We start from the raw sequence: 27,945 nt of genomic DNA on the forward strand, positions 1-27,945 counted from the left end.
TCGGCATTCAGCAGTTATGCTATGATCCAGAGAGAGAAAAGATCCACTTACATAAATTGTGCTTGGCACTGGATAAGAATATATTTAAAATAATAACAGACAAATATATGGTGTTTTTAATATATGCATGAGACAATTATTGACAGAACACTCAATTATCAATGCTTTTTGTTATGTCCATAAACAATCGGTCCCAAACAATTTACTTTCTAACCTCAGTTACATAAAACAGCATCCCTTATTATCAAATTCGTTAAATAAAAGCAATTGTCTGACATATTGCAGAAGACTTTTTATTATTATTTCTTCTATACCAGACACAGCACTGCAAGAGAAAATTAATAATAAAGTAAAAAAACAACAACAACAATAATTACAATAGGGACTAATAGAATTAAAAAAAAAAAAATCCCATATATTTTGATATATAAGCAACATAAAACTTGAAAACAGTTTATTGAAGTGTGCTAAAACCATTTCCAAAGGCAGACCTACAGAAGACCGGCCTGCTTGATGAACACATTAGCAAATATCCCACAGACTCTCAGTCCAAACTCTCAAAATGCTTAAAAAAAAAAAAAAATACTTATGAGTAACGCGAGCCCCACTTGTTATTCTGGACCAGCGCATGACACACTGACAGAGTAACAGGACAGACAGAAACAGAAGAAAGGCTTCCCTCAGCTACAGGGCTCCATGACCACACTGGAATCAAAATAACCGTAATAAGTTCTGGTTGCTCAGTTTCAGTCGTAACACTGGCAGAGAACAGCTTTTGCAAAATGCATTTTGTTTCTGCCCTTACTTTACACACTGATGATAACACGTTTGTGTCTCTGTCACCGGACTGACATCCCATCATGAACATTACAGCTTATAATAGTCTTAGCAGTAATACAGAAGTGATGATGGTGCCTGTCATAACCATTTGTAAGCTTTGCTGTTAAATATTGCTCATCACTGATTGGGTCATTTCTGTCATGCAGTACTAATTAAAGGCAATTTCAGAATTCAGACACACTCTTCATTCATTAAAAATGAATTATTTAGACAAATGACAGGACATAAAAAAGATGCAGGAAGAAAAGAAAGAGCTACAGTTAACCATTGCTCAGACACGGATTGTTTAATAATTAACTGTGTGTGTGTGTGTGTGTGTGTGTGTGTGTGTGTGTGTGTGTGTGTGTGTTTGTGATTTTGATCAGATCATGTGATTTCTGTAATTTTCTGTAATTCAAACAGTTGAAATGTATCAGGGTGTTACAATCCACAAATGAAAAAAAAAATCACAGAATTCATTCAACTTTTTTGCTAATATTGCTTGTGCTGCTGTTTTCCCACCAAAATGATGTCACTTCCTGGAGGATGATGTCATTTCACACTTTAATTGTTGTCTTTTCTAGTATTGTTTTTTATGTGAGGAAATGGAATTTTTTTTATTAAATGGGCTTTCTCATGCCAAAAGTGCAGCACTCAGGCACAAAGTAAAAACAATAACTTCTGATTTAATGGTTAAAAGTGGTGAAATGATTGAAAACATCCATGTTCACTTAATCGTGATGCTACTAAAAATAAAATGAATATGATTTTCATTGTTAAAAATCAGAGTTGAATTTTTAATTATAGACATAAATTTGTAATTTCTCGTTTTAAGTATACACTACTGTTCAAAAGTTTGCAAGACTGTTGGAAATTAATACTAATTAATTAATATATACTGTAGGATGCATTAAACTGATCAAAAGTGACAGTAAAGACTAGAAAAATTATAATGGTCTCCACAAAAATATTAAACAGCATTAAAATATTAAAAACCGTTTTTTAAACATTGACGATGATAAGAAATGTTTCTTAAGCAGCAAATCAGCAGATTAGAATGATTTCTGAAAGATCACGTGACACTGAAGACTGGAGTAATGATGCTGGAAATTCAGCTTTGCATCACTTGAATAAATTACATTTAAAAATGTATATATAAAAAAAACTGTTATTTTAAAATTGGCTTAATACTTCACAATATTACTGGTTTTACTGTATTTTTCATCAAATAACTTGGGGATATTTTAAAAATCTAAGCGACCCCAATCCGTTGAATGGTGTTATATATTAATTACATCAATTATATTTATAACCTACATTATTACTAAGAAGGGGACGAGAAAATGAACTGCAAAGCAGGAATGACCCGATCGCTGCTAACGCTGGGCCAACAGCACACAAACATACATCAGTGCAGTGACAGAGACCAAACACAACACAAAACCACCAGTCCCCTTCATAATCCACACCTGAGGACATGATTCACTGGCAGAACAGGCTGAACAAAAGAGAAGGGGGATGTAAAATAGATGCACTGACAGAAGCAGGGGTCGTGGGATGTGTTTTTCCGTGTTTATCTGACGGTGACGCCGAGCTTCTCCAGAACACGCACGCCCTTTTCCTGATACTCCTCCCGCGTCAGCCAGAAGTTGTCTTTGTCTTTCATGATGTCAGCCAGCACCGCCCCACCCAGGAACACCATGTGCTTGCGGCGGGGAGGGTCCTCGATGCGGATCTTGAATTTCTATGGGGGTATTAAACAGACAGCGTGACCAGAATTTCAGGGGAGTGGAACAGAACGGACACTGACCCACATACCAGAAAACACTTTGAATGGATCTCTTTAATACACATAAAAAGCACACTGTCCGGTTGGGAATCGAGCGGCAAACCCAAATGGGAGAATAATGAGGTGTACAGCGCATGCGGGGCCTGTGTTCATCTGCTCTCAGACCCTGAACGGGCTATAAACAGGTGGCTGAAAGGGTCTCATGGAGGCCTTCGTGTAAAGCCGATCGCTTTTTAATTTGCCTTAAACACAGTTTGGGCATAAGTGGACAGACACGCCGCTCGACCGTATCCAGCATGCCATCTGTAATTGATCATCTATATATAGTGGCCCGACATGCAGCCCACTCTGAGGCTCCCCAAAATGCTTTTCCAGGCCAGTGGCCAGGTTTTAAATGAGATGGAGCTCAGCTGGGCAGAATGGGGCGTCCTGTGTAAGCGAGGCTGTTTAGAGGTATGATGCAGCGCCACCTGCTGGTGCACCGGAGGCATTATGACACATCTGAGTGTTTTTGAAGTTAAAACACTTTCTTCTATCCAGGCTTAACCCTACAAAGCCTTCTCCATCATCTTTGATAATCAAATTTAAAAGCCCTCTAAAACATCAACATGTTCAAAACTGCTGAAAAACCTGTAATCTACTACTTCCTTTCAGTCTTCTGACTTGACAGTTCACACTATTTTCGCAAGTAAAAGGCCTTTTATAATACTAAACTTCCTTCTTCATGTTGTGGTTCACGTGTAAAATCTTTGTAATTTAAACTGACTCTTTGGCACTTTCACAATGTTGCTAAATCCTTGTCAATAATCACTACATCACACAGCCCTACTTACAAAGTTGTTGATACACGTTTACATGTGCACAGAACTGGAAAACTTACCGAGAGCTTGTCAACATCACCCTTCAGCACCCGCTCTAGATAAAGCTGTTTCAGCTCCCTCTCGAGTCGAGAGGGCAGACCAGGATACATGGTGGATCCTCCTGACAGAACAATGTGCTTATAAAACTCAGACCTGAGGGACAGAGAGAAGGGAAGCACAGATAAGAACACACAGTGAGCTCCACTGATACTGGACCATCTTTAGATGATGGATTGTTTCTTTTAGTGTCACATAACTTCCTATCAGCAGCTGTAGGAAGTAGGTGTGCAATTAGAGCTCACCTGGTGTCAATGTCTGCTGCTTGAATGGTGTTGAAGAGCAGCTCAGCCACTCCGACCCCTTCCACGTTAATGAGGTGGGGTTGGAAGAGAGCTTCTGGGGCCTCGAAGCGCTCACCTCCTACCTTAATAACCCGGCCATCTGGGAGCTGGAGAACAGAGAATATAAAAACTTTTGAAGCTTTAAATCAGTCACCCTGTCAATTCATAGAAAGTAAGAGTTTTACTGAACATTTCAATAGGGTCGCCAATACATCAAAATTCACAATATACTTGTGATGCTTTTGCTGCTGATATATAAAATGTCTAGTTCCCTAAAGACGCCATTACTGAGTATTAAATTCTGCAAAGTCAGTGTTAGAATTCATTTTAGTAAACACTGATGTTTATTACCAGGTATTGGCATATAAATGAACAATATTAGATATTAATTTATTTCTTAAACAAACCACCGACTTTCATGTTGTTCCAAAACTGCAAGATTATTTTTATAAAATATAAATTAGTCTCCTATGCTCACCAAGGCTGCATTAATTTGATTAAAAATGCAGTAAAAACAGTAATGTTGTAAAATATTATTACAATTTAAAATAACTGTTTTCTATGTGAATATATGTTAAAATGAAATTTATTCCTGTGATGCAAAGCTGAATTTCCAGCATCATTACTCCAGTCTTCAGCGTCACATGATCCTTCAGAAATCATTCTGATATGCTGATTTGCTGCTCAAGAAACATTATCCATGTTTAAAACAGTTGTGCTGCTTCACATTTTATATAAACTGAGATCATTCTTTTTCAGAAAAAGCATTTATTTGAAATAGATTTTTTACGATCACTTTGCTGAATAAAAGTATGAATTTCTTTACTATTATCAGTGTTGAAAACTGGACCTCAGCAAGTATTTATGATTTATGATAAGTAATCTGTCTGAAAAACACTGTGGTAAATAACCACACCTCGTGTTAACATTTGGCTGGTTTCTTATCACATGCTTCACTACTTCAAATTGTCCTTGATCATGAGATGTTCCTGTAAGACTGGCTGCACTGAGCAAAGTCTCAGGTCTGAAGCGTAACACACAGCCGAGCATAACCCGGGTGACTAATGAGAAAATGGCGATGGGTGCGTGGGAGCATATAAAGAGCCCATTGAGGATGTCCAGAGGTCGGAAATGCAGAGCTTCCCAGCGGTGGCCACGCAGGAAATGATGTTACATGCTGGTTAAGCAACTCCAACATCACAGAGCCTTCCTTGTTTCAAAACTTGCTCATTTGATTCTTTCTTTTTTTTATGTCCTCTAAAAGAAAACGTTTAGAAAGGAAATCTAAAGAAAAACACCACACCCATACCTACATACTCAAAGTAAAGAAGGAACTTTGCACAGAGTGTGTGACGAGTAAAACTCTGAACAACTTGTCAGCAACCGCTGCCCCCTTGAGGCCGCTCTGTTTAATCACACACCCAGCAGCCAATCAGAATCCAGCAGAGTGTGGTCTCAAGTGTAGACCGAAGAATTTCCCTGCTGCTAAATCCAATCCAAAGAGCATATTACCATGGAAACACAGAACACTTCTGCGTCCCAGCGGGAAATCTGTGAAACCACATACTAAAAACCTCAGCCAGAAAAACTTCTGCCTCACATACTGTAACATTTGAAGTATAACTTTCGAACATCTCAGCGAGAAGGATACTTTCGCTCTGCAGGCCATTAACACCTTTTCAGAATGCAAGCTTGTATGGAGGCAAAACAGGGCCACATATACTTGCAAAAGAACTAAAGTATTGCAAAAGAAAATAAAGTTTTGCAAATGAAAAGGAAAGTATTGAGAAAAAAATAAATGTGCTAAGTATAAGTTTTTGATGTTAATTGCATTCTTTTACATTAAAGCTAGCAGTAACTCTGAAGTAACGTGAACAAGGAGCGCTGGGGTCCTCCCACAGGTTAAGAGATTTTAAACAAACACTGTTAATACACATTTAGTTAACCAAATGAAACAATAAACATTTTAATGCTATAAAAGTGTGCACATTTAGAGAAATAAACAGCGGATGTTAATGTTAACAACTTCTTTAACTTGAGAAAATGCTGCTAATACTCGTATACATTTGTTAATAAAGTGAATACAATGGAAACATGCATGTTTTAATGCTAGTGAATAAAAGGAAATGATCCACCCGCATGCCTCTGCTCATAACGGTGCCTGGATCAGTGAGCTGAGTGTATGGAAGATGACGTTACTTACGGGTATGTGTGAGTTAGTCCTGTTGTACACGCCCCTGTCCCTTGACTCCACCCCCATGTCAAAACAGTGCCGGAAAGTGAGACGCGCAGAAACGTGAAGCGCAAAGGGAAAAACGGTATTGCACGCTCAAACTTGACTGAAACGCAAAATAAAAGCAGCATTGCAAATAAAATAGTAGATATGGCCTTGGAAAATATGTACCGCAAACCTGCTTTTGCGCTGTTTCATTTATATTTTGCAATTATTTCTTTTTGTTTGCAAAAAGCACATTTAATTTTTCTCAATACTTTTATTTTCGTTTGCAAAACTTGATTTTTTTTTAAGTATATGTGGCCCTGTTTTGACTCCATAAGCTTGCGTTAAAACGGTTCGTGAAATTCCTCCTAGTGTCAGATAAAACTGACCGTGTAGGACTCCACCAATACGGTGGTCTCCAGAGCAAGCTTCTGTTCCTGCTCGATGTTGTATCCCACGTAGCAGAGCTTCTCCTTCATCATGCGTACCGTCTCAAAATCTGCCGAATGGTTGAAGGCGTAACCTCGCAGCAAGAGCAACTGTGTGACAAAAAAGACAAAACATTAACCATATTTTACAGAATACAAGTCATGTTTTTTATCATCTGAAACATGTTGTGAATTCAATCGACATTAAGCATGCAAAACATTGCGCAAAGCGAGCTGAACGAGAGAAGCACATGAGCCACAAGATTATTGTATTTATGTGTGTTAGATTTTCGTTTTATTTACCAGTATTTTACATTATTTGTTAATGTAATAAAATGTGAATCACACCGAAGGATGCTAAATAAATAACAATAAAAAATAGTTTAGCAACCAAATGTAAGACTACATCGTGAAAATGGAAACATATGGATTCATGCCACAACATTCCAAAACCCTCAGGTCAATTCCTATATGACTTTCTTTTTTCTTTGAAGAATGATGCCAACATTTTTGGTTCCCATTGAATTCTAATGTATTTTTTGTCCATACGTTGTTTGGTTACCAACATACTTCAAAATATCTGTATGCATGTTGTGTGGAAGAAAGAAATGCATGCAGGTTTGAAATGACTAGAAGGTGAGGAAACAATGACAGAGTTTTCATTTTTGTGTGAACTATCCCTTTAAACTCTTAAAAAGCATGTCTCTAAACCATGTTTTGTTTTTTTGCAATTCTGCTATTTTTTTTTATTTTAAATGCAAAAAAAAAAAAAAAAAAAATGTGTTCTGTTTGAATGGCCTCTAGGACTGAATAACAAAAAAAGGTTTGCTTTAATGTGTAAATAGGGTAACTTAGGGCAATGTGGGACATCTAAGCTTTGACATGTCAAATGAGGAAATCAAAAGTTAAATCAGATACTTAACAGTAACATTATTTTAAACAAGATGCTGAAGCATGTAAACTGAAATATTATGTACCTTAATGAGATAGCGTGTAATGTCCCGTCCCGCAATGTCCAGTCTCCTTGTAAGATGGGGCAGAGAGAAGCCCTCATACACAGGACAAATGTGGGTGACCCCATCGCCTGAATCCACCACCACCCCTGTCAACAGGCCTGGGTGTAGCACAACAGACAAATACTGATACAGTGTCTGAATTAAGCGATGCACTGATAGTTGACACACTACTGTAGGTACAATAAAATGCTTGCCAACTCAACATGTTGAGGTTAAAAAACAGCGCAGAGAATAACTCACCTTGAGCATAAAGCGTCAGAACAGCCTGAATGGCGATGTAAACACCCGCAAACTGGTATGTCTCAAACATGACCTAAAGGACAGTGGGACAAACACAAAGACAAAAGAAAAATCACTATAATAACACTAGACCCTGTTAGCCCAATTCAAAAAGATTTTCCCTTTTTCAAAATGTCTGCTGTTCATATCAGGTGTGGAGAGGTAAAATAAAGCAGCTGTTTTTGCATTGATATTGGGTTGAATTATGAGAAATAAATAATTACATATAGTGTAATTAACACTGTTATTCAGTAGGCCAACGTCTCATCTGAAGGACAGTGCTTTTTGACAGTATAGTGTCCCCTTCACTATACTGGGGTGTTAGGACCTACACAGACCACAGGGTGATAACCCCCTGCTGGTCTCACTAACGCCTCTTCCTGCAGCAACCTAGTTTTGTCAGGAGGTCTCCCATCCAGGTACTGACCAGGCTCAACCCTGCTTAGCTTCTGTGGGCTGCAGGGCAATAAGGCTGCTGGTAATGAGAGTAATAACTGAGTAACAATGGAGTAATGACTTACAGAAGGAAGACAATAACATAATATATGTAGACAATATACAGTGATTAATCATACCAACATATAAATATGTCTCTCCATATGTGGCTACGCTACAGCACAGTAGTGTATATTCAGAGTTTGTGGCATCAAAACTGTCCAAAATATTGGGAGGATAGGCCAAACTTGTGTCATACTAATTTTCAGATCAGATACTTGAATTAACTTTTTTAGTGACATTTTAAATCTGGATAGGTTTCACACTAATAGAGGTAATTTTGCACTAAACCACCATTTGGAACATGAATTATAGCAATATAACATGTATTTGGGAGGGCCGTCTTCATTTGACATTATGGAAAGTCTAATTTCTTTTTACCTTTTCTTTGGGTTATGTGGTGAAACATGACTTGGAGAGGTTCATATGAATGGTCTGACAACACACCTCTATGATCTTCTCACGGTTCTTGGTGGGGTTCATGGGAGGCTCTGTGAGGAGGATCTTGCAGTCGCGTGACTTGATATTGAGCTTCTCCGGACCGAAGGTGTAATCCCATAAGTGCTTCATGTCATCCCAGTTCCTGACGATGCCATTCTCCATGGGATAGTTGACCTCCAACATTGAGCGCAGCTCACTGGCTTCGTCTCCCACCATTAGATCCTGAAGCAATCACAGGTCACAGGTTAGAAAACCACCTCACTTCATAGCTATGCTGACGAAACCAGAGGTCAGTATCCACCAAAAACATTCCAATGTGGCAGCCCAGCATCAGCATTTCCACAACAGATGCCCGGCACCGGGAATCTCATGTCCCAGATTTGCCACAGCTGATCCACATTCTGTGCAGAGTTACAGTATGAGGCACAAGGAAGCTTCATGTTACGGCTCATGGAGAGCTCAAGCACAGTAAACACAGCCGCTGGGAAGAGAAGAGCGTACGGACAGATGCTGCACTCGTTCACTAGAACCAGCATGCACAGAACGGCAGACCTCCATGCATTTTCATTCACAGGCTTCTCAGTTTTAGCACTGACATTAAGACCCATTTACAATAAAGATTATAATTATAAGGTTTAATAATTGTTCTAATTATGAGAATCGGGACATCCGCATTACAGCTATATCAATAACAACACAGAAGAACGATATAATTGGAATAACATTTACAAAAAAAAAAAAATTAAACACTGACAGCCAATCAGAATCCACCTTAATTTAAAGCAGCAGACAACAGTACTGCAGTGTATTCTTAGAATAAACATGTTTATAATCCATTTGTATACTTTTTGTAATGATTATCGTTATAGTATTGTTCTTGTTATGAAATGGCCCTTCGTTCAAAACCACAGAGAGCATGTCTCTATTAGTACTGCAAACTAGCTTTTGTTTATTTCAGACTTTTATCTGAGATCTGAGAGTTCATGCTAAGACTTTGTTTAAACCCCTAAACTTTAAGGCTGAAATACGCTACAAGGCTTTTAAAACCAGAACAGATTTTTAAACCCTAGGCATCAAACCCTTGCCAACTTTGTAAATGGAGAAAACCTGGGCATCACGTACTTAATGACTGAGGATCACACACAGACTTACAAATCGTTCTGAGAACAAACATGCAGACGCATGTGCCTCGTTGCTATGAGATGCATGACAAATGAAAACAATGTGTTTTAAACCTAGCTCAAAATATCAAACATGTCTGATCTTCTACGACTGGATGGAATCTTTATATGAAGCTAAAAACTGAAGTCCGTGTCTATCATACACTACATGATTCTCTGTGAAATCTTTTTACTCTGACTGTCCAAAATCTGCATACTGGCTTTGACAGACAGCAAACTGGGGCAAAAATCTGGGCAAGAGTTGTGTAGAGTACTTCACCCTTTAGTTTATGCTTTGGTACCAGTTATGCAAATACCTCTAATAACTAGCAAGGCCTTGAATGAAGGACTGGATGTTAATTGTACGTATTATCATGGAGAGCACAAGTACTGTGTGTTCTTTGGCACGGTTACAGGATGTGTCTGGTAGTGCCATGTGTTTTCAATGGAGCCCTGCTGTCCTTAAATTTCATCTGTCTGACTAACTTCCTGGGTAAAGCACAGCTTCAGCAACATTTCGTTTATCTGAGAAGGGAAATGCAAGCTTCTCGAAAAGACTTTTGAAAGGAGCTCTGTGTGTGAAACAATATATTGTGAACACCAAAGCAGCTTTTATGACACATCAGAATCTATTTAGAGGCCAGTGGTTTAGCTCTAGTTCCTCAAACGTTATAGAGGCCAAAGGACGTTGAACAGAGACAGCAACATTTCCCTGCATCTTAAGGCCAACTTCTGCTAAATCTATTTCGGACTGGAGGAGGAGAAAATTAAGCTATAATGTCTGGTGGGGATCTGAATAGTTGCCAAGTTCTGTGAAAGACATTTGCAGCTTTGAAACAGAAGACAAAGTGCAGCGTGAGAGCACTTTGAGCAATGCACTGTGGTGAATATTGGAGTACGAAAACAAATTATGCAAAAACCTAAACATTAGTGAGAAAGTCTGATTCATTCCCCATGGCAATTTACATAAATCAATACACACACACACAACAAGAAATATAACTCAAATTAGAAGTAGGGCTGGGCAATATATCAGACACTAACAATATATTTTGCCAACATTTAAACTTAACCATTTAACTGGCGACGGATCCTGGGGGATACAAACATTTGAGAGGCTGTGGGGAGAGGCAGGGAAAGTGTAGGTCTCATTTATTGGTTTCATATTGAAAGGGTTTTTTGAATATTTAGATATATTGACTTTGTTCATACATTCTTCGTTTAGCTCACAGGCAACATTTAAAACTGCACGGCCGCTTGTAGTGGGATATCTACTCACCCTCCGCTAAAAGTGGATCTAGTTCACATATTGACCCACCTGTTTTCAGTTTTTGTAATCAGTCTCTAAATGTTTGTATCTCAGGGGATACGTCACCCTTTTAGGGGTATAAAATCAAGATATAAAAACATATATTTAGACTCAGATTTTGTGGCTTATGTTTTAGAAAATCAAATCTTTTTGTAATTTTGACAAAACATATCGTTGGAAAGATCTGACAGTCAAGATTCCATATTTGGTGACTGTTTTGTTATAGAAGTGACATTGTGACAGAAATTGATTGATTGGTGACAGAAAACTGCATAAAAAAATAAATAAAAATAAAAATCTAGAGTGTAACCCAGTGGTTATTTTTGTTACAGTGCCCAAACAAAATCTCACAGGATCCACAACTTTTGTGATATCAACTTCAAATTTGGAACATAACTTGGTTAGACATATGGCTTTGATTTTATAGCAACTTTAGAGTGCAACATATTTTATTAAAATATTTATTTTATATAAAATAAAAAATAGTATATTACATTATCTTTACTGTAAACTTAAACTTTTATTACTTTTTTATACTTTATATTGCTTTCACTTAAGCAATAATCTGCTATGTGTCATCTTTAAAAAGAGACCAACCCTAGGTCTGTCTTCCAAAGCGTTCAGGAATTACAACAATTTGTTAAAAATGCTGCAACAAGCATTGATAAACAGTGCTCTGTTTTCAGTTAATTTATATCTCCAACGTATCCTGGGGGATACAAGAATTAAAATCAAGAATCAAGTTTTGAATAAAATCATGAAATTGTATAATTTGAGTCCCAATAAGATGGAAAATAGCAATAAATTAATTTTCTGATTTCTCTATATGGTCTTGCCCTTTAAAGGGTTAAGAAAAAAAAATCTGCATTTGAGTTGATTAGATTGATTCTGTCCAAATTAGTGAACCGATTCAAAATGTTGTTTTTCATATATTAAATTGCTTTAATAAAAATATGTTTTACGTAAATATTACTTTATGTTTATGTTATTGTTTTTAATTTTGTGTAAATATTATATTTATTTTTTGTTGTGTTAATTTAGTGGATAAAAATTTCTTGATTATTTTTTTTAACTGCATTAATATTTTGCTTCTTGTATTAAACATATTGAATTCAGCTGCTACAACAGATGTTTGGTTAAAATGTTGTGTGTGTGTGTGCGTGCATGCGTGTATGTACATATATATATAACCATATTACCCAGCCCTGATTATAAGGAATGAGATAATCTACCAAATAAAATAAATCAAAACTCAATAACAGGCACCTATATGAACACCAGTGAATTACTGCATGGTGCAATACACTCTCCTCAGCAGGCAGTCACTGTTAAACAAAACACACGTCAGGATGCACTTACCATTTTTTTGTTATTCTACTTGATCATGTGAAGAACAAGAAGGAAAGAGTGTAAGTATAAAAAGGTCAAACGGGAGAGAATGAAGCCTTTCTTTAAAACAACCAAGCTAAATATGTTTCAAAAATTAACTTTGAGAACCCATCAATTTAGAGTATTACCAACACTGTCATTCAGAAAATGCTACAACAAACTCCAATTGGATCATCTGACCGGGTGGAAGGTAGAGTGTGAGTGTGGAGCTCACCTTAATCTCAATGTTTCCCACTTTAGCTGTGGATCGGATGATGGGCCTGCCCACCAGTGCTGGGAAGATGTGTTCTGGGAAGTTGGATCCGGCATAGCCACACTTGACAAACTAAATGATTGAGAGGGAGAGAGACAAAAGCAAAACAGAACTGACTTTTTGACTTCTTAAACACATGTTGATGACTGGCTATCATTACGGTCCACAGATGCAGAGGTTATTATGTATAAAGTAATGGATAATGTTTGTCCAGCCATTTGTTATCACAGAATAAACACTGACGGGAAGTGGAGAATGGAAGTACTGGATGTACATTATACCGCTTACATTACATGTCTACTTGCCACAGAAGTAAATGATGATTAGAACAAAATATTGATTTGAGTTGAAATATTTTATTTGCTCTTTAAAGCAAAGCTTCTGCAAAGAAAAAAGCTCCTAGAAAACGGCTTTGAGGCTAGACGAAGTTCAGACAAGACAGACATTTAATGCATAAAGAATAGTCTTATCACTAATTACACAGCTTTTCACCACATAAATAAAGACGAGGACATAAAATATTACCAACACTTGTAAAAGTATCTATTAGAGTTTACTCACAAATATTAATTCCTAGCTTATTAAACATTTTAAAGATGAGCATAATTATAAAAACTATTTATTTGTAGAATTTGTTCCTGACTTTTCATTGACCTTAAAAGATTTAAGACGTTTCCAAGCCTAAAAAAAAAAAATCACAGTTGTAACATTTTCTAATATTTACAGGTTTTTATGTGATATGTACAAGGACAGCATATTGCTGTTGAAAATACAGAAGTTAGCATCACACTGGTTTCCTTCAAGAGAAAGCATGATAGATTTTTTACTGATTTTTTGATTACCGCAGAAAATAACCTTTGCGATCAACAAACGTTTATGACTCTTATAGATTTTTTTCATAAGGGATGCACCAATCATGATTTTTCATGCCTGATTCTGACTGACGAAATTACATTTTTTTTTTTTACAACCAAATAGGTTGATTCCAATAGAACTGCCCTTTTTTAAGAAAATTAGTTTGTTGATTATTTAACAGGCCAAACTGGCCTCAAACAATAAAATATTTTGGCAAATGGCATTTTGGAAAATGATTGCAATGCAGTTTGTGTGGAAGGTTGGAACAAATATCAGCCCAAAAACAATATATAAAAATGTCCAACCACTATTTATGGCCGGTCGACCAGTGCATCGGTATTGTTCATCATTATAATCTTCACAAATGAACAACTTTTATGAACACTTAAGTCTAAATGCAACTGGCAGATGTAAAAAAGCTAAAATTACAGGCTAAAGAGAACTATACCGCGGCCGCAGGACTTCAGTGTCACCACCACTAAGTTTCCAACTCTTTATTTCAAATCTAAAAGTTTGCGTTAAACTGCAAGAGCGTGGGTATATAAATACACAATGAGGCTGTGAGGCAAACTAGTGAGCAGATGAGGTTTCCTGAAGTTTAATGTCTAATTTGTTTTATTTTTTCTTGTTTATAGCAACTTGTTAACAACTGCCTTTTTTAAAGGTAGTGTAGGTGATTTCAGAGAGGATTTGAAAGCATAAGATCCCACCCTCCCTGCAAATCACTCTCCAAAGCCACGCCTCTCACGCAGACTTTCAACCAGCATAACTAAATAAAAAGATGTTTTTTGAACCTTGGCCTTTAAGACCCTTGGCGTTCAAGTGAGTTTCAAAAAACAAACCCAAGTATGGTGTTACTGATGAATTTTATGCTGCAGAATAAAATGTGAATGTGTTAACCACAGACTTTATTTCAGGCCAACAGCGGGTTTCCTTGTTTTAGGTCTATTTTCTGCAGCATTTTCTAGTTAATTCAGAATTTGGGGGCTTGTAACTTTTTTGTTTGTTTGTTTAAATGTTTTAAATATAGTTTTTTGACTTAATTAAGACACTCTTGACTTAATTCAAGCTCTCCAGACTTGCTGCAACAACAAATCAATACGAATGTCATCATGACGTGATTAATCGGTCTCCTACTTGACGACTGACTTATTGAGAACATCCCATATTGTTTCAGATATTTAATGGTGATTCTCCATCCACAGCTGCTGACAGTAAGACCGAAACCACCAAAAATATTCAGAACGGTGCTTAACGGATTGGCTTCATCCTTTACTGTCAGTACTTGCTCTATGAATCATCCCCAGCAACTACTTGTTTGCATTAAACACAATCTATTGTTTCTCGTATTAGCATATTCCAAAAATGGTCTGAAGGCTCTCAGGCTCATTTATTGGTCGTCTGACAAGCAGAGCCACGTTCTCTGTGCAAGCTGTGGTTTTAACAGGTGACATCACTTCCTCCTGAGCCTGACTCGTGGCTCTCTGTTTCATTGGCTGTCCTGGCCTGAACAAATTCGCTGTTTACTAAAACCACACTACTAAAATATCACATTATTTCCAGATTCCAGAGTGCAAACCAGCCCACGCCATCCATGACGTCAGGGTGTATGACCACGCCCCCACAGTCCAGGGCAAATGATTTCAGGTAGTAACTCTATCATGTATAATGACTTCATATTCTCATCCAGAGAGACCAGCGTCCCCAGCGTCAGTGAAACTCGACGCACACGCCTTTCCGCCGAGACTAACTCTATCGGCGAGGTGAGGAAGTAACATCACCCGCTGCTGGCAACACGCAAAGCGTTATTAAAGAAAGCAGATGATTTCATAACAGGCAGCATTCACGGTGGAGTGGAACGGCATAGAGTATCTGTAACCATAGCGACGCAAAAATCACTATAATATTCTGTTTTGGTAGTAAAGACTGGAGCATGCTAGCAAGCTAAGATACCCCTGCTGGCTGCAGGATTTGCAACTCGATGTATGCTCATACAACCGACCCATAAACGAAATGTTTACTTGTGCCGCTGTGTTTATATTATCATATAGCGATATATGAGGATGATATATAACCAAATCAAGCCACGCTTAGCAGGAGCTGCGCTAATGCAGTCTGTGGGAGTTAACGCTGGTTTTTAAACAGGATGAATATAGAATATAAATCACTTTAGTGTCGGATAACACAGAGTTAAGAATATGAGGGAAAGTCACTGCAGCTGTCAGACATTCCTTACAGCTGCGCGAAGCTTTCATGACTTCCTGTTAGCGGTCGGTCTGCTTTACTCTCTTTAAACTTCACTCAGAAAAGCTAAACGAGACAAAAATAAATGCCAGGTGTTCGAGCTGCGGACGTACCCCTGTTCCATTATCGCAAACCACCACCTTTCTTCCTTGGCTGTCCATCTTCAAAAGCCCCGGAGCCGTCAACGGCAGCCCAACTTTTTTTTGGACAAAGTGCTACAAGCACTCAGCAGCGGCAGGTTTCACTTCCTGTTCCAGACGCTCGCGGGAGCGGATCAGCCTGTTTTCTTCACAAGCCCCGCCTCCTGCGTTCGGATTGGCTAATAGAATTTGCAAGCGGTCTGCGATTGGACAGTTGAGGAGTCATTCATTGAAACGTCACTGTAGTTAACAGATTCCCCGTAGCTCGATAGACGGTATGTAGCATAATTTGTCATTTATTTTCTATTATTTTGTCATTAATCAATGTTGCCTTTAGTTTCAATCATTATTACTTCTAATCTATAGATAACAGAGAAAAAAAAAAATTATTATAATAATCTCAATAAACATTAACAGACATTAATTGTTTCAAGACATTAAAAAATATTAACAGTGTAGTGCAGCAAACGGCAAGGAGGTCATAAGAAAATAGGAGTGCAGGACGGTATTTCATCATAAGCAATAATAATAGTAGTAGTAATAAGTTAGAAAAGCAACAGTCTAAAACAAATCTCATAAGAAATCCCAACACAACTTGAAACATTTAAAAGGAAACCTTAATAATCATTGATACATAAATGATTAACCATAAGAAAATAAATAAACAAGTTAATCAATTAATAGTTATGTCTATTAAAAAATAATAATACAAACGAATTACAAATATTTCCTATAAGTTAAGCATAAATTGTTCCAATTAAAATTAAATCAAATGTAAATAAGAAAGTGATTTAAATTAAATCTTGTTTTCAATATAATTTATTATTATTAGTATTATAGTGTTTGATAAACAGGACTTTGTGTTGTGGTCGGAACGCTTCGTCGCGTTCCTAGTTTCCGGTCGGAATGTGACGCTCTTTCATCAGCAGAACGTCAACATGGCAGCGGTTCTTTCGCCGAGACCGTGCGATAGCAATCCTGCGACTCCTGGGACGCAGTCTGTGAAGGTTTGTGGTTGTTCACGGCTACATCTTGTTGCACAGACCACAGTCATGACACTGTAGCACGAGAGCTATACATCTGTGCGGTTACTGCGTCTATAACAGCGCGAATGTGAGCACTATTCGCCTTTGTTTATTTACTATTAGCCTGCTAGCCGATGGAGCTAAAGATCTAGATGAACGGAGGATGCTCAGCGTGATTATACTTTTAAACAAATAAAGCATATGAACGGACCCCGGCTGTCTTCCTATGTGTTTTTTGGACAGTCATTGATAGTTTTCAAAGCCACAGTACGATTTTATGGGCTTTAGAGTAGACTTAGGTAACGTTAGCCCTTCTAAACATAACATCTCTCAATCCAGATTGAAATATGTGACTCTTCAAACAGGATGATATTGAGGAGAACTCCAGTGATGGCAGTCAAGCGCCCAAGAGACGCCGGATGGGCTCAGGGGACAGTTCCAGGAGCTGTGACACATCCAGCCAGGAGCTACAGCTGGGGTGAGAGCCCCTCACACACACACACTCTTCTCTTGTACCATCGGTAAATTACTTTTAAGGCAAGCGCCCAGATTAATAGGGTAAAAAAAAATAACTATTAGATATCAATACTACCCCAGTTGATTGATTTATATTAGTAATTGCAAATAGTTTTTTTTAAAAATATATATTAAACATTTTCAGTCTCATGTTTATACATTTAAATATGCAAGTGAGGCGTTATCTAAATAAATATTCAATCATTTGCATACATTTTCAGAGCATAAATCTGTTCTTCTTCATTTTGTGTTTTTAATTAGACTCTAGGGGATTTAAAAAATTTATTATTAGTACTCCATAAAACTGAAAATACTGTCAACAGCCAGAAAAAAAATACAAATCCGTGCGCTTTTAGGAATAAAATGTTGTGCAAAACCAGGCGAATGACACATGAACAAACCCCTGTATATAAACCTTAAGATAGGAGTAAAACTGAAAGAGTTGGTGTAGATTTCTGACTGAGTGCAGTCACCTGTTCGTGGCATAACAGTTTTTAATCTTTATTCTGATGCTTTTATTGTGTATTGAGGCTTGCTGTTTCATTACAGACCAACATACTTTCCTGCTGAAAATCTGACTGAATACAAATGGCCCCCGGATGACACAGGGGAGTATTATATGTTACAAGAACAAGTGAGCGAGTACTTAGGAGTCACTTCATTCAAACGGAAGTATCCAGGTATGAACGATAAGCCTCTGACTGTCTGCAGAGAAAAATCCAATTGAATGGTTTTCACGTTATTGGTTTCTCGTTATTGTTTAGATTTAGTTACTAATGACGGAGATGACTTTTTGTATTGTGCTGTGACTCTCCCAACACCCTCACCCTCTTTTCAACCTCACACCAGATTTGGAAAGAAGAGACCTGTCTCACAAAGAAAAACTTTATCTGAGAGAACAAAATGTTATTACAGAAACGCAGTGCACTTTGGGTAAGAATAACATCTTTCTCATTTCCGTTGTAGTGCAGTGTCTGTATATAAACTCAATGGTTTAATTCATCATTTGCTCCGTTTGGTTTTTCAGCTTTGACTTGTAGCTTCATTTCTTGTAGTAGTTGCAGTAAGAAGTGGAGTGCATCAGCCTAGTTTAAGACTAAATGCAGGATCTCTATAATGAAGTTCCTCCCTTGTCCCTCAGGCCTCACTGCTCTGCGCAGTGATGAAGTCATTGATTTGATGATTAAGGAGTATCCAGTCAAGCATGCGGAGTACTCTGTCATACTCCAGGAGCGAGAGCGCCAGAGGATCACTAAAGAGTACTCTGTGAGCACTCTTAGTGCGGTGAGTAACACACGCTTTTATTTATTATTGGCTTTAGATATTACTCTTATTTATTTATATTTTAAAGAAATAAATACATTTGTTTGGCAAAGACATATTCATAATTTTTTTTTAATTGATGATAATAATCAGAAATGTTTCTTGAGCAGCAAATCATCATATTAGAATGGTTCCTGAAAGATCATGTGACACTGAAGACTGGAGTAATGATGCTGGAAATTCAGCTTTGTATCACAAGAATGAATTAAAATTTTAAATGTTAATATTTCAAAAAATATATTTTTAAAATTATTTTTACTTTATCTTTGATCCAAAAATGCTTTGCTTTTTTATTTAGATGAATTTATTTATATATTAGTGCTGTCAAACGATTAATCACAATTAATCGCATCCAAAATAAAAGTTTTTGTTTACATGATCTATGTGTGTGTGTACTGTGAATATTTATTATGTGTATATAAATACACTACATGCTTGGTTACATTTAAAAAAAAATGTGTTTTTTTTTTATGTTAAATACATTTATATATGATATAATTTATTTGAATATAAATATATACACATAAATATTTTCAAAATATATGCTGTATGTGTATGTCTTTATATACACATAATAAATATACACAATACACACACATTATGTAAACAAAAAACTTTTGGATGCATATATATATGGATATATATATTTAATTTTTTTTAAGTATGCGGTAATAATGATCTATACTGGTTGTACTTTGCTAAAAGTCTGTGAGTCCTAATAGCTGGACGTTTTTTTTGTTTTTTTTTTAGCAAATGCAGCAACAGAATCCTCAAAAAGTTGAAGCCAGTAAAGTGCCCGACTACATCAAGAAAGCAGCTAAAAAAGCTGCCGAATTCAACAGTAATTTCAACCGAGAGCGGATGGAGGAGAGGAGGGCTTATTTTGACCTTCAAACACATGTAAGATGTGCTCATGTTCTTTAATCTGATTGTGTACTGTCACTGTAGTGTGTAAAATTCATGTAAAACTGCTTTACCACCCAAAAAAAAAACCCTAGGACCTGCCTAACGATAGCCTGGCAGCACCTAGCAATGACTCTGAACTCCTGAGCAGCCACTTATAGACCTTAGTCAGGATAGCACCATGTTTCATTTTCGACATGAATGAAAACGAGGCTGTAAGGGATAGAAATAAAAAAAAAAAACATAAAACAATTTTGAAAACACACTTTTTTTCCCAGGTCTCATTGCTTGTTCTCTTTTACCTGTAGATTATTCAGGTACCTCAAGGAAGATACAAAGTCCTCCCTCCAGAACGAACCAGGACCGGTCCATACCCAGTGGCCCTCATTCCTGGCCAGTTCCAAGAGTACTACAAAAGGTGAATTTTGCTATAAACCATTATTTCATTACAGTAACTCTATCCTCCGCTGTACTTGAGAACAACGCAAGTCTTAAATTGGTTCAGTGTTCTGACTGGGTTTTCTTGCCTCCATGTTTGTAGGTACTCTCCAAATGAGCTCCGCTACTTGCCTTTGAACACCGCTCTCTACGAGCCTCCACTGGACCCAGAGCTGCCTGCCCTGGACAGTGATGGTGATTCTGATGATGGTGAGGACGGGAAAGAAGACGGCAAAAAAAATAAAGGTTCCTCGGTAAGCTGATTTCATGTGACTGACTGTGCACAGTTGGTTTATACTTGGACAGTTGTAAAGATATCCAGCGCAATTTAGTGTCTCAAAAGCAACTGCAAAATATGAATGAATGAATGTATATATTTATTTATGCACTCTGACACATTTCTAGTATTAAAATGACTAAAACTGAAATAGAAACTAAAGCTAAATTTACATATAAAAAAACTAAGAAAATGACAAAAGTACTAATAAAAAAAAATAAAAAGACAAGCTAATTCAAAATATTAATTAATACTCTATAGTAGTATAGCCTTTAACCATTAGGAATAAACTGGATCATGAAAAGTGGTCTCTATATGAAAATTGGCATAATCTAAAAAGGAAAAAAAATTACTTGTGGATAATAGGAAGTGGATTTAATGATTTATTTATTTTTTCACTTACAGGACAGTTCATCAGGAAACACTTCAGATGGAGACAGCCAAGACAGTGGAATTCAATCCAAAGTCAAGAGCAAAGACGCCACTCCTCGCACCGCCCAACACAAATCTGTCCCTGGGTACAAGGTAGAAGAAAAAAGCCCCTGATCTTTTTTAAAATAACCCAACACCTCTCTTCTCCCCTTTTCGCCACCCCTCTTTTCCAGCACTTTCAGCAGCGAAGTCTTCTTTCTTCTGACTTGATCATCAGTACATGGTCCAAACACCCTCAGGCACTCTCTCTCTCTCACACACACACACACACACACACACGCACACTCACTCCCTCTGGTGGTCATAGATCGGGACTGCACGTGTCAATGGAACTTCTTTTCTGTTTGAAGTGGCACTCATTTTTTCAGTGCCAGGAAACCCAGTGACAGTTCCTGTGTTTTGCACAGACCTTTGGAGCAATAACATTTTTGTGTGGTACTGCTGTTAGTTTAGGGCTTTTTTTTTTTTTTTTTTTTTTTTTTTTTTTTTTGCTGTGATGCACTTCTGAAGGTAAATACCCTCATAAAATGAACAGTACTTCATATAGCTTAAAATACCTCTATTTATCTCTCCACCTGCCGGTCGGTTAAACTGAAGGGCATGTGAGCAGTTTCATTTGGCTGCTAAACACTAAAAACAAAGTGCTAATAGTCCATAGATGTGAAACAATTTAAGAAATATCAAGGGTGCACTCAGTAATGTTTTCCCTGGTTTACAAATATGTATAGTCATAAGAAAAAAAAGACGTTATTTTATTCTACATGACTACATCAGGGGTCTCCAAACTCGGTCCTGCTGAGTTTAGCTCCAGCCCTAATCAAACACACCTGAACCTGCTAATTAAGGTCTTACTGGGTATACTGGAAAGGTCCAGGCAGGTGTGTTGAGGCAAGTTGGAGCTAAACTCAGCAGGACACCGGCCCTTAAGGACCCAGTTTGGTGAACCCTTGTTCTAAACAGACCGAGTCGTCATCTTATGGGTGCCGCAGTGTTGAGGTCACATGACCAGCTGGGTGTTGTAACCCAACCAAGTTACTAGTAATAGCAATAAAAGAAGCACCAAGCACATTTGCAGCGCTCAAGGCACATTTTCAAAGCTCTTTTCCATTTATCAGCAGCTGTAAGCCAAGCTCCAGAAAAGATGAAAAAATATTAATTAATAAAAAAAAGGTTCAAGTTAAATTCACAAATAAATAAAGCAATATATTTGTAATTGTCCAATTTATTTATTTGTGAATTTTTTTTTTTTTTTTTTTTTTTTTTTTGTGAGAGTCCTAACTAATATATTTGTGCATATCATTCTAGTATTTATCTGTGCATTGGTTTAATTTTTGTGAATCATTTTATATTTATTTGTGAATTATAATCTATTTATTTGGATATTGCAAAACAATTCTGAACCCATAAAAAAAAAAAAAAATGAAAGCACCATACAAAGTTATTATATGTCTTCATAAAACTTTAAAGTTAATTATTCCAGCTATTGTAAAATGTCATTTAATCCACGCTGATAGTCTCAAACCTTGATTGACGGACTTCTGTGAAATTCAAAAGAAGATATTTTGAAGAATGTTGCTAAGCACAGTTTTGGTTGACTTCCATTTTATGGACAAAAAGTCATAGAGGTCTGGAGCAACATGAGTGAATAAATGAAGAAACTATTCCTTATATATCCTTTTTACTATGCCTTTAACAGTTAAACAAACTTACTGAGTGCACTTTTAAAGTAAGCTTTATTTATCCTTTAGTTGTCAGCCTAGTGATGCTTTACTCTCTTTCAGGCATGAAATGGTTATCAAACTATTGTTTGGTATAACATTGTCGAACTGAATATCAGTGGTTTCTACACTGACTCTATGGGCACCTTAAATATGCTTGATATCCGTGTTTCTTTTGATTTACTCTGATTAAATTATGTAAGTTACTTTTTTTTTTTTTTTTGTCAAAATGCTTGCTGGATCAACAAAAGGTTTACCTTTACACATTACAAATTATACAAAACAAACTTTATACAAAGTAAATTACAATACACAATAATTTGGCAGTGTTATATTGCAATAAGTCATTTAATAACTTGCCCGCATATGCTTGCATTCGAGCTACATTTCTGCTTGCTTAAAGGGATACTCCACACCAAAATGAAAATTTTGTCATTATTCACTAACCTCCATGTCGTTCCAAACCCATAAAAGCTTTGTTCGTCTTCAGAACACAGTTTAAGATATTTTGGATGAAAACCGGGAGGCTTGTGACTGTCCCATAGACTGCCAAATAAATAACAGTGTCAAGGGCCAGGAAAGAATGAAAAGCATCGTCAGAATGGTCCATCTGCCATCAGTGATTCAACCGTAACATTATGAAGCGAAGAGAATACTTTTTGTACACAAGAAAACAAAAATAATGACTTTATTCAACAATAGTGTTTTGGATATTTTATTATTAAAAATCAACACCCCAGCTAGAGGCTCATTTTAGCCCCGTGTTCGCCATTAGTTTCCTTTGTAGCTGTGTTTTCTCAGGAAGTGTGAGTAGTCTGTTCTCCAGCAGTATAGAGTATCCGGTTGACCTGCTACATTTGTCAAAGAATTCTGCCAGTACACTACAGTGCACTCTGTTTCCCACAATGCATTGCACTCTAACTGAAATCTGATGAATTCCAGAATGAAATGGAACTTTTTTTTTTTAAACACAAAATGGAATTTACTTTAGAATGGCATAATATCCATTATTTTTGCAGGATGAGAAATATACTGCACTCATATGTAATGTTATAAGTTATTGTGACAATGTAGCATACTACTGGCCGAACACTTTTTTGAATGTTGCACACCGTTTCACTTTTTTTAAGACGAGAATAGGCAGTATTCTGAACAGCCCTGTTTATTTTCTCCTCTTAACATTCAAGTTTGTCAGGATTAAAGGTCTGTTCACACCAAAGATGATAACTATAACTATAGCAAACTATATTCTCATCCACACCAGGGACGATAACGTTCTGTTTATTATAAGCATGCCGCAGTTTTGTCGTCCGCTGCTTTAAATGCTCAACCTATTTAAAGTCAGGTGGATTCTGACTGGCTGTCAGTATTTTTTATTTAAATCTTTCTGAATGTGATTCCAATGACATTGTTGTAGTCGTGGCATGGACTTACCTAATTGTCATAGGATTTGATCCAGTTATCATCTTTGGGTTGAACAGTGTTGCATGCTTAAGGCAGTTCATAATCTTGTGTTTATAGGAAGATTTTTGGCAATGATGTCAGAGAGGCTGCCATAAGTGTGTTTTGTACATTTTAAAACATTACACTTTAAAAAAAATGATCGTGTTAATCTAATTTGAATGTGGTGTTAGTCCTAAATCACTGCAGCACACATGAAAGCCTTCATTTATTGAGAAGACGGTAGGTACAGCTTCTGTTGATCCTCTCACTGTACAGTATGTTGTTGGCTGATTTCCATCCCTCTTTCATGCAATCTCTCGAGTCTTGTTAAGAGTGTTTGTAGTTAAACGACATTAAATGTTCTTGTTCCTGTTATGTGATTTTTATTTTTTATGTAATACTCCTAGTTCAGCTGGTATTTTCCTACTGTGACAGAATGAAGGATTTTGTCCTTGCGTTAACATAACTGTGAGCTTCACTAACATCTAAATGTGTCTTTAACCTGTAGCCATGGCCTGCCTCTTGAAAGTTTAGTTTGTTTTTCCACAATGTTGTCTTTTTTTTTTTTTTCTTCCGTTTTTATGGTAGGGCCTTTGACATGTCAGTATTTAGAGTAACCTTTTGAATAAAGAGGTTTTAAAGAAATTAGACTGTAGAGAGATTTTTTTAATGACTGTGAGCACTGAATGAAAGTGTAAGTCTGTTACAAGTAGCACAAGAACTTTTTCTATTTTGTGTGTGTTGTTTTGTTTATTTTATGCACTTGTTACACTTTACATTGGCTTTTTTTTATTTTAATTTGTTTTTTGGTTATTGAAATTTTAAGTTTTTCATGTTTGTAGAAAATATATATATGTAATTACTGTTAAATGTGTTTTGTAGCTTCCTCTATCCAAAGTACGTGATTTTTGAACATTGCAATATTTTCTGCATTGCTAAAAATGTTTTCTTGCGTGTTTTTGTTTTACTGAAATGGTCTTCAAGATTTTTAAATAATTTAAGTGGTCACATTGTGTGTCAGTCCTGGTAAAAATATTGTAAATTAAATACAGTACTGTTTAAACGTTTGGGGTCAGTAAGAATTTGTAAAAAAAATGTTTCTGAAAGGAGTCTCTTATGCTCACCAAGGCTGCATTTATTTACAAATAAAAATAAATAAATACAATTTAAAAATAAACAGAAAAGCTAATATTTTTGAAATATTATTACAATTTAAATTAAGTTGTCATCACTCCAGTCTTCAGAAGTCATTTTAATATGCTGATTTGCTGCTCAAGAAACATTTATTTTCATCAATATAAAAAAAAAAAAAAAAAGCTTTGATTAATATTTTAGTGGAAAACTGTCACGATTCTAATGAATAGAAAGTTCAAAAATCTTTTGTTGTTCCATTATAAATGTATTTTGCTATCACTTATCAATTTAATGTATTCTTTCTGAATAAAAATATTAATTTCTTAAAAAAAAAAAAAGAAATGCTGACCCCAAACTTTTAAACAGTAGTCTTTTATCTTGATTTATGCTACACATTATTTATTTATTTGGTCTTTGTTGCTTGTGTATTTATACATTATATGCATTAACCATTCTTAAAATTTAAATATTAGGCTATTTTAATACCTTTTAAGATCCTGTATCCAGTTTACTCTTGTATTTGTACTAATTTAATTTTAAAAATCATAGTGGTTTTGATTCAAGCATAATATCACATGGTGTGTATGACCTTGGTTGCCTTGGCTTTTATAGCATTACTCTGCCCTTGCAGCCTAAGGTCATTCCCAATGCTATATGTGGCATATGTCAGAAGGGTAAGGAGGCCAACAGGAAAGGCAAACCGGAGGCTCTCATCCACTGCTCCCAGTGCCAGAACAGCGGTAAGTCCAAACTCTTCCTGATGCAGAGTTTAGTTGGCTAAATCTTCTAGTAATACGTCTTTTATACCACACTGATGATGTTTGTTCCTTCACCACACGTGAAGGACGCACGTTCTCTTGACTAAAGAAACTGTGTTGTCATATAAAAATCTCAAGTAGCATTTCCTAAGTGTCAGCATCCTGTGAAGGAGCCTGGTGGCTTGCTCTGGTGTTGTGTGGCATTGTGAGTATATCATGAGAGGCCTGGCTTTGTGTTCAGGTCACCCGTCCTGCTTGGATATGAGTGTGGAGCTGGTGTCCCAGATCAAGATGTATCCCTGGCAGTGCATGGAGTGCAAGACGTGCACCGTGTGTGAGCAGCCGCACCATGAGGAGGAGATGATGTTCTGTGACAAGTGTGACCGAGGTTTCCACACCTTCTGTGTGGGCATGGACTCCATTCCTCTGGGTGAGGCTCGGAGATACAGTCTTTCTCATATATATGCATGAATGAATGAATAAATACAATGTTTAGCTAATGGTAATCTAATAATAAAGCTGATGTGAAATCTTACTTCACCCTTTTTACCCCATAGAAGCTTGTTGTAAGGGCAAATATGCTTTGGTTCCATCACAGCCATTAGTAAAAGTTTTTTTTTTTTTTTGGTTATTTGTATCTACTTTTAATCGCTTGAAGGTTAGAGACAGAGATTAGGTCTTCAGACATTCTCATCATAGAGAGAATCTGATTGGACGAAAATCTGTGCAAGTGCAGGACGAGCTTTACTTTCCTAGAAGAGAAAAACTGTTTTAAATAAAAGCATATATCTGTTTGGGGGCATTTTGTACATGTACACTGGCACATATATGACATGTATACTTTTTTTTTGTTGTTTTTTTCAAAAGATTGGGGTCATTACAGATATATATTTAATGTTTTTGAAAGAAATCTCTTATGCTCTCCAAGACTGCATTTATTTGATAAAAAAAAAAATTTTGAAAAACTGTATATGTAATATGTATGTATGTATAGATGTGTATATATGTGTGTATATGATGTGTGTGTGTGTTGTGTGTGTGTGTGTGTGTGTGTATAAGATTATATATATATATATATATATATATATGTATATGTGTGTGGTGTATGTATGTGTGTGTGTGTGTGTAACGTGTATATTTAATGCACCCTTTCTGAATAAAAATATTTTCATCTTTAAAAAAAAAAAAAAAAAAAAAAGTTAATAATGTTAAGCTGACAAATATGGACTACTGTCTCAAGAATAAAAAATAGAGGGTTTTATTTTTTTACTGGAACACAAAAAAAGGGCTTTATTTATTTATTTATTTATTGCCGAGTGTATAAGTAGTTTTGTTATAATATGCTTTAAAAATATATTGTTTTATATTTTTGCTAGTGAGTGTTTACAAGAGAAGTGTGAGGGAAAGTTGGAGATAAATGTGTCCAAACAGTCCAATTCCATATAATTTTTTTCTTCTTTTCTCTCACTCACAGGTTGCTGGGTCTGTGATTTATGTAACAAAGAGTTCTCTACACCTCAAAAGAAAGGAGCAAAAACACCAAAAAAATCTAAATGAGATCCAAAAAGTCGACCAATTTTTGACACTTGGGTATTAATTTCTATTTTTCTATTATTTGAAGTCCATATTTGTTTTGTATGCTGCATTACATTTTTGTAATTTTTTTTTTATACAATTGTTTCTGCTTCACATAAGGGTTTTTGTATTGTTTACTTGTTTACAATAAAGTTGAAAACACATTTTGTGTGTGTGTCTTACTGTTTTTGTTGTGGTCATGCTAGACATTGCTCATTCACTCCAGTCATAAGTCAGACCTGAAATGTCCTGCTACAGTAATTATGCAGCGTCTCATTAATTTTTAATGAGCAGCAGGAGAAGGCACAGCCTGTTTTAACTACACCATAACAACACGAGTCAGCCGTCTCAGCTTTCCCCGTGTAGT

At 36.4% G+C, this 27,945-nt stretch overlaps 2 protein-coding genes across 2 annotated transcripts; one reads left to right on the forward strand and one right to left on the reverse strand.

Moving 5' to 3' along the window:
• Window positions 1-1,951: 1,951 nt before the first annotated feature.
• On the reverse strand, window positions 1,952-16,168 carry LOC109074348 (actin-related protein 2-B). The gene is made up of 9 exons (XM_042768446.1): window positions 16,010-16,168; window positions 12,759-12,869; window positions 8,693-8,908; window positions 7,712-7,784; window positions 7,433-7,569; window positions 6,417-6,566; window positions 3,771-3,916; window positions 3,489-3,621; window positions 1,952-2,563 (listed from the first exon to the last, which is right to left on the reverse strand). Exons 1-9 carry the CDS (start codon window positions 16,055-16,057, stop codon window positions 2,393-2,395), a joined length of 1,185 nt encoding a protein of 394 aa, XP_042624380.1. The 5' UTR covers window positions 16,058-16,168; the 3' UTR covers window positions 1,952-2,392.
• A 716-nt stretch (window positions 16,169-16,884) lies between these two features.
• On the forward strand, window positions 16,885-27,713 carry LOC109074349 (PHD finger protein 10). Its single transcript, XM_042768447.1, has 12 exons — window positions 16,885-17,043; window positions 17,427-17,539; window positions 18,127-18,257; window positions 18,427-18,510; window positions 18,719-18,861; window positions 19,651-19,800; window positions 20,112-20,221; window positions 20,345-20,495; window positions 20,924-21,043; window positions 25,877-25,985; window positions 26,245-26,433; window positions 27,478-27,713. The coding sequence occupies exons 1-12, from the start codon at window positions 16,975-16,977 to the stop codon at window positions 27,558-27,560; spliced, it is 1,452 nt and encodes a 483-aa protein (XP_042624381.1). The 5' UTR covers window positions 16,885-16,974; the 3' UTR covers window positions 27,561-27,713.
• Window positions 27,714-27,945: the final 232 nt, after the last annotated feature.

The sequence above is a fragment of the Cyprinus carpio genome, chromosome A13 (genome assembly GCF_018340385.1).
Source record: "Cyprinus carpio isolate SPL01 chromosome A13, ASM1834038v1, whole genome shotgun sequence".
Classification (NCBI taxonomy): domain Eukaryota; kingdom Metazoa; phylum Chordata; class Actinopteri; order Cypriniformes; family Cyprinidae; genus Cyprinus; species Cyprinus carpio.